The following is a 7,237-nucleotide window of genomic DNA, read 5'->3' as shown; positions in this document are numbered from 1 at the left end:
AAGTGCCAAAAATAGAAAAGAATTCAAAATATGTAAATAACTTAAAATATAACAAATAAATTAATTTAAAAGTAACAACACTGTCATCCTTTAAACACATCAAAAGCTTCCCTAAGCACGCTGGTGTCTTGACTCATAAAAAAGCTCAAACATGCACATTAAAAACCCCAATCTTCCCTGATCTTAAGTGCTGAAATAGCAGGTATATTCTTCTTAAAATATGGCAATTCCCCTTTGCAAAAATCCCATTAAAATGAATGTTCCCTGCAATAAAAATAAGCAATCCATTACCACCTTAAGGAGCTTTATATCTTGTGTTTTTGGTTTGTGTACGTCCAACTTTACGGCTTTAGTAATTAAGATAATTGCAAAGGATAAACCTGCAGCCCAGTTAAGATTAAGCTTCACTTTCTGGCTTAATTTAAGAACCGTGCTGCGATTTCTCCATCAGAATCGCAGCGGCAAGCTCCTGAGCATCCACCACATGAGGGTTCCTGGTCATCACCATCCTCACCAAATCTGGAGGGAAGATGCGGCACAAGTTGACAAACACCCTCTCCTGGCCCTGGTATCGACCCGAGGCAGGAGGGTCCTGGTGCTGGTGCACTGGTTTGTAGGTAGGGATGGATGGAAGGGACAGCTGGGGTAGTGGTGGAAGACTTGATGCTGAAAGGCCACGGGGTGATGAATGGGCTTGCCTGCCCCAGGGAGAGTGCCAAGCCTTCTCATGGACTTCTGGAAGGTTCTGGAAAGCATAGGGGTCAAAGCACGGCTTAGGGGACGGTTGGTAAAGGGGTTCCCAGTTTATCTGATGCTGTGGTTGTTGGTTAAGCCCAGAGTGGTTTCTTTGGGAATGGAGTGGTGACCCTTTGTACACTTGAGAATCCTGGAGTAGGCCCTCCTGCCAAAGGGAGCCCATCACATTGTGGCGAAGGGGGGAGCTCTGAGAGTGAGAGTGTGCATTCGATGTTTGGGGTGGACAGGCTGGGAATTCCCCTGAGAAACTGCTCCGCGATGGACGCTGAAGGTGGGGCGGGGTGTAGGTTGAAGGGGACTTGAAGGAGCGTGGCGATGCATGAGATGTCACAGAAGTCGGAGGATCTTCCAAGCCAAAACCATGTTGTCTATGCAGTGCTTGAGCAACAGGATAGCCATGAGGAGCATGCTGGCTAAATCCAGGAGGAGCTCGGCTTACAGGGTGGGGGAACTGGCCAGAGCAATTAAAATGGTGGCACTTGAGGCCATCATCTAACAAGGGGTCAGGGGAGAAAGAGTCTGAGCTGCCTTCACTGCTGCAGTCTGACAGCATTAATCCAGCTCGCAGGTCAGCTGAGAAGAAGCTTTCAGGACTCTGTGGCACTACCAGACTGAGGTCAGAGTAGGCCTTCATCAGGGAGCTGTAGCCCAGCTCTGGAGACTCACACCTGTGGTAAATTTCAGCCTGGCTTGGTCTAGAGGCTACAGCAACTCTTGAGTTGCCTCCACCACTTCCCCCAGGGTGCTCCCATCTGTCAAAGCTTCCTGAGGAAGGGGTTCCTCCTGGAGCAATATACCCTTGAAAGCTGCTACTACAGCTACTACTGCTGCTGCTGTTGCTTCCCCTACGTCCTTCTGCTTTGGACTGGATCCGAAGCCTGTCCTCCAGGAGGTCAGTGAAGGAGCTCCGATGGACGGGACTCGGCTGTTTCTTTGGAGTGCCCCGACTCGGCTCGGCCTCAGTCATTCCCTCTGGTTGACCAGAACTTTGGCTCCTCGCCATCAAGGTATCTTCCAGCAGGCCTCTAGAAGCTACTAATGACATTTTGGCACTGGCTCGGAGCTCATCAGCCACAGCACGCTGGGGCTGGCTACCCCTTTCAGGGTGGTAAAACTTGCACTTGTGGCCATAGGTGCATTTCTTCCCTAAATGATGAAAACAGAAAAGCATGTGTCATTAATTAGGGATGTCACAATATGACATTTTAATTATTGTCAGAGGAACCATTTTTCCGATTGTTAATAAGCACAAATTATTATTCAACACTATGGAAGGAAAAAGACACAAAACATTATTTTGGTCAAATAAAACATGCATGTTTTATTGAAAATAGGGGGTTCAGCACATACTCGTAGAACTGGAGTTACATCATGGTAACTGCTACATATCCCTCCAAGATTCAAGAAGTAAACAATAACACATGAACTGCCTCAGCAGAGTTTAAGCTCTTTTGGGTAATTCAATTTTTTTCTGTCTCGTAGATGCTGGAACATAGAGAGTTTGACCCTTTGCAGTCACTTTTAGACGGCACACTTGGCAAATTGGATATCCATCTTCTACATCAACTCCCTGCGCATTTTGTAGCTATGTAAAATGCCCCCACGCTGCCTAGCTCTTCTTCTCAACGCTTCAGGTGAGTGACACGATAACTCTCTCTCACAGAAAACAAGCCAGTGCACATGATAAGCACATAAGTTTTCACAGGGCAACAATGCACCACTGCGGACACCGTAAATATTGTAGCCACCTACAGGGTTATGAAACCAAGAAGTTTTGTTACTGCAGTTATGACAAAAAGAGTTAATCCCAACATCCCTAGCAGGAACAAAATTGTAGGGAAAAATTGTAGGGACAGCTAATAATATTTAATATTTGCATCTTTTTATCTGTGTTTATTTGACTGCTATACAACAAAGTTATCCTCTCTAGCATAAAAACACTCTTACACTCTTGGAAAGGTAGAACCAGACAGAAATTTTTTTTTTTCAAAATACTACAGTTCTTTCAAAGACTTCACTGAGTTCTTCACTGACACAAACATGGGGATATTAGTGCACGTTTTTACCATAAGGACAAGGCTGCTTCCTATGTTCAGGAAGAATGGGCCTCTTCCTCAGGAAATTCTCCAAACTGGGTCCGTGTCGTCCCAGTGGGTCATCAGGTGGCATGAACCTAATAAACAGTGAATAGAATTAACCTTCAAAAAAACATTCCTATGACAATCGGTCACTTAAAATAACAAGACACAAAAAAGACGGTAGTTTTCTAGAGTGCCCTGAGGGGATTCGATGAGGGAAGAGAAGTAATAAAGATCAAAAGAATGGTGATGAGGAAATGAAAGTGTCTCGTGAGTAAATAGGAAGTCCTCAGATAACTTCCCTGCAAATATGCATTGTGCAAATTTTGGAGGGGTACTTTGTTCATGTGTTCTTAAGTGGTTGGGACAAATGCACTGGACAAAAAAGAACATTTCTTGGAAAGAAGTTGAAACTTTTGAAATAAATAATTAATTTAAGAATGCTATTATGCATTTTCCAAAACACATTTTCTTCATCAATGTTTTGCATTATCTCCTTCTGGCCGTTTTGTTTTTATTCCGTCCAACTTTACTTCCTTTGTCATGAGTTTCTTACTTGTCGTTGACAAAGGAGTACATCAGTAGACGCTCATCGATGAATTTCTTCCACTCTGGCTTCTCGTTGGCTAGATCACGGTAGTTGTCGTTGGAAACAATGATGCCGTCTGACTCATAGGCCAGTTTGACAATGAAGCGGTCATCGTAGCAGACCACGCGGCGTCCCTGCACACGACGAGACGGGGTGAAAACCAGGATCTTCTCTTTTTCTAGTCGCCGTAGAATCTCTTGGTCTGAAGGAAGAGAGGGGGTACCGTTAAACATAAAGAAAGGACAATACATTTGGTATTGGAGAAGAAGATAGTTTTTGCTCGTTCACAGTGTCATTTCAACGTGATTTGAAATCATCAGTGGAATTGTAGCTGTTACCTGTTATGAGAGCATCAGGTCGTGACTGTTCTTTTCTCCAGGCAGGGACAAAAACGGTTATGTCACGGTGACCTTGCTCCAAGAACCAATCAACAGCCAGCTGGATGCCTTGACAGGAGAATACTTCCTTATTTCCATGACTGCAAAAGCAGAAAGACATGTTAAAGGCACAATCAGTGATGTTAATGCAAACAAAAACATTTTAGTCAAAACGCGGGATTTAAAATAATTTTGTTTTGCTGATTAATACTGGACTGGAACCCCCAAGAATCTGCCAAACTCACGGCAGATAGGTCCAGCTGTCCTGACCCTGTGCGGACCAATCACAACCATGTATCTCATGTGGGCCGGATTTAAGAAGACGACTGACAGCGTCACCGTCTAGTCTGCAGGTCCGTTCATTGCAATTTTTTCGGGCTCACAAAACTTAGATCCAACTGTCAAACTAGACAAAGTTGATCAAATACAACTCAGTATTCTGTGACTGTATTGTTTATTTCTCCAAGAACAACGTGGCAGACACGTGTGGTAGTGTTTAGCTGTAATTTGAGAAAGGTTGTGACCCAGCCGCCATTGTTTTCCACTGACCAGGCAGTGCCAATAGGCATTAGTGATTAGTCTGATGCCAGGCGAGACTACACAACAACAAGGGTTCGTTTTTATCAGTAATACAGCAGGAAAAAAGGCCACTATTTTAAAATATGATCAGTTAACACACAAATACTATTCAATGATATATCTGAATATATCCACCCTTTAAATTGTCAACATTTGTTTTTTAGAAAATCATTTCCCTAAAAATCCTCGCTGGGTTTTATTAGATAGAAACAATTTTTCCGTGCACAGTTTCATAAAACCACAATGCACAACAAATATTGCAAAAAAATGTAATATATATACACCACACACCAAACCATAAGGGATAATGTAGAGCAAGTGGGTTGTTATTGAGAATTATTATGCGTGCGTCGAAGCATCGGTGCAGTCACCGTGTAGAATGTGGCTACATGTATCTGTAGGTAAAGGCCAGAAAACCTTACACCTGTTGTTTCCAAAAGCTTCTCCTCACCTCATGGCTACGTTGCTCCCATCCACCACAACAGGCCGAAGGTTATCTTTGTCCTCCAGCAGCTGGGACGGACACAGCAGCCGACAGGAGTCAAAAGAGGTGTTGGAGGAAGATAAAGGGGGAGACTGGGAGACAGTCGAAGATCCTTGTGTCTCCATCTCTGTCTTGGTTCCCAGTTTGACCAGCTCACCCAGGATGTCGTTGATGAGTGCATCTGGGCCCAGTTTCCTCAGCACCAGCAGCACCAGCTCCTCAGAGTAGCCGAGCTTCAGAGCAAACTCCACCTTGGTGCGGTAGTCTGTGACGGGGTCAGTGGGAGATGATGTTTCTGGCTGTGGGAGAGCTCCGGGGGATCGGTTTGGTGCCAGGTCCAGCCTGACTGTCTGAAAGACTGAAGAGGACTCTTGGTAGTGTAGGTCAAGCTGATCTTGCAGAGGGTTTTGAGATTCAGAACCGGACCCATTCTGTAGCCGTTCATCGTCACTGTCAGAGAAGTTACTGCAACTGCTGCTGCTGCTGTAGCTTGAATTAGTGCTAAAACCTGTGCTGCTACTGGCAAGACTGTCACTGCTGTTGCTGGGGGCACCCGCTTTGGCCTGTAAGACCCCTATATTCCCAGCACCCGTCACAGTGCTCAGGCCGACCTGCCGCTCAGCACCTTCCACGTGGAGGTAGTCCAGATCCAGCCCCAGGCTGAGGATGTGGCCTGTCCCATCCTCCAGATGGTCCTTCACGCCCATGAAGCTCTCTCATACATCCAGCTCCACGTCCTCCGTGACCTCCCGGGCACCTGACAGACCCCACTGTTACTGCTGGTAGTTAACAGCTCACTGACTGGTCCTTGAAGTGAAGCTTGAAGAAAACACAAGAAGCGAGTGGTTAAATTTCTGAGGACCAGGGGTTGAATTGTAGACTACCAAATCAAGTCAAGTCAAGTCACTTTATTAGTACCACCAACCAACGAAAGCAACAAGTACAAGCCAATGCACTTTAGCTACAGCCCGGGCTTACTGCCTCCGAAGATGATTTTTAACTGCCAGCCAGACCATACTGCAGCGGACACAACACTGTGGAGATAGATCTGGCAATGCAAGACTACCTGGACCACCTGGACTGAGGCTGCTGATCTGCAAGTAGTTTTTAAGGAGACCCATTGACAGAAAAGAAGTGATTTTTACAGCTCCTCAGTTCAGACTGTGTTCTCTACAGTTACATATGAAGAAAAGATTCAGCAAGCTCCACAATTTACATATCTGAGATCTCACAGCAGGATTGAACGAACGAAAACATTTACAGCATTAATACAGGTCTCAAATGCAAAGTCCTGTGATGATGCAAATACTAAACTTTAAAAGGAGTTGGAACGCGACAGGCTTGTCAAGGACAAAAAGGGCAGGTTGAATTCTCTAACCCCCTTTACCTGCACTCCCACTTCTACTGATTTGCATTTTAGCAAAAAGGAGCTCTGTTGTCAAAGAAGCATCAATTAGACTAGAGACAACATACCAGACACACTGAGCAATGAACCATGTCCAATATATGACAATACGGTTGCATGTATTTTACACAATATATTGCATTCTTTAATAACAGTTGCGTGAGAATAACACAATAATGTTACTGTGTGTCGTTTTTCGTAGCGGCTTGTCTGACTGACTTGAGATTCACAGGTAGACTCTCTGGTTACCTAATCTATGCATGCATTCACCTCTCAGTTTACATGGCATGACGAGCCTGCACTTGTTTGTTGCCCAATGAACAGCACATTCAGAATTCGGGGCTGCACACTTAAACCCAGAATTTCACTGGATTCAAATATACTTGCAGCATGACATGCACACGGATGCAATTTAATGCAACAGCCTCAAAAACCAGGTCTGATTCCGACCACCAACTGAAGACCAACCTGACAATATCTGGATACATACTGTGTGATGACATCAGTGCATAAGTGCTTCACCCTGATTTATTTACGAATACTTACTTTGCCAATAACAAAATGTTGGACTGGAAGGACTTAGTTCATCTTATCATGAATAGTAATGTTTACAGTAAATACTGCAAGTTTTTCTCCGACACATACATTAAAACAATACTTACCGTTTTAAATGTGGTTGAAGGGAAGGACATAGTAACATCTGTGGATGTAGTTACTCTTTAAAATATTATAATTGTTGTAACTAACAAAGTTAATTTTCATATTTTAAGTAACCACTTCAAAGATCAAACTCAAGCCTGGACGTCTTTTCAAAACAATCCCTTTTTATTACTATGCATAACTAACTGTAACAAAAGGCAAGGACATGATGCAAATCAACTAAAACCAGCTTGAGCCAATATCAGACATTTTTCAAAGCTCCAGCACAAGCTGCTGTTTCGGTCCAACCTGCACCTGAAGGCAGCAAAA

General features: G+C 44.2%; 1 protein-coding gene across 1 annotated transcript; it reads right to left on the bottom strand.

The window, feature by feature from the left end:
* Positions 1 to 421: 421 nt before the first annotated feature.
* Positions 422 to 5,570, bottom strand: LOC310953256 (putative ribonuclease ZC3H12C; the record flags this gene model as incomplete). The annotated part of the gene is made up of 5 exons (XM_083922220.1): positions 422 to 1,902; positions 2,823 to 2,929; positions 3,391 to 3,625; positions 3,762 to 3,901; positions 4,831 to 5,570. The coding sequence occupies 5 exons, from the start codon at positions 5,568 to 5,570 to the stop codon at positions 422 to 424; spliced, it is 2,703 nt and encodes a 900-aa protein (XP_083778346.1).
* Between the last annotated feature and the right edge of the window lie 1,667 nt (positions 5,571 to 7,237).

The sequence above is a fragment of the Echiichthys vipera genome (genome assembly GCF_963691815.1).
Source record: "Echiichthys vipera genome assembly, chromosome: 10".
Taxonomy (NCBI): Eukaryota; Metazoa; Chordata; class Actinopteri; order Perciformes; family Trachinidae; genus Echiichthys; species Echiichthys vipera.
Note: the sequence above shows the minus strand (reverse complement) of the source record. Positions and strands in the feature narration are given on the sequence as shown.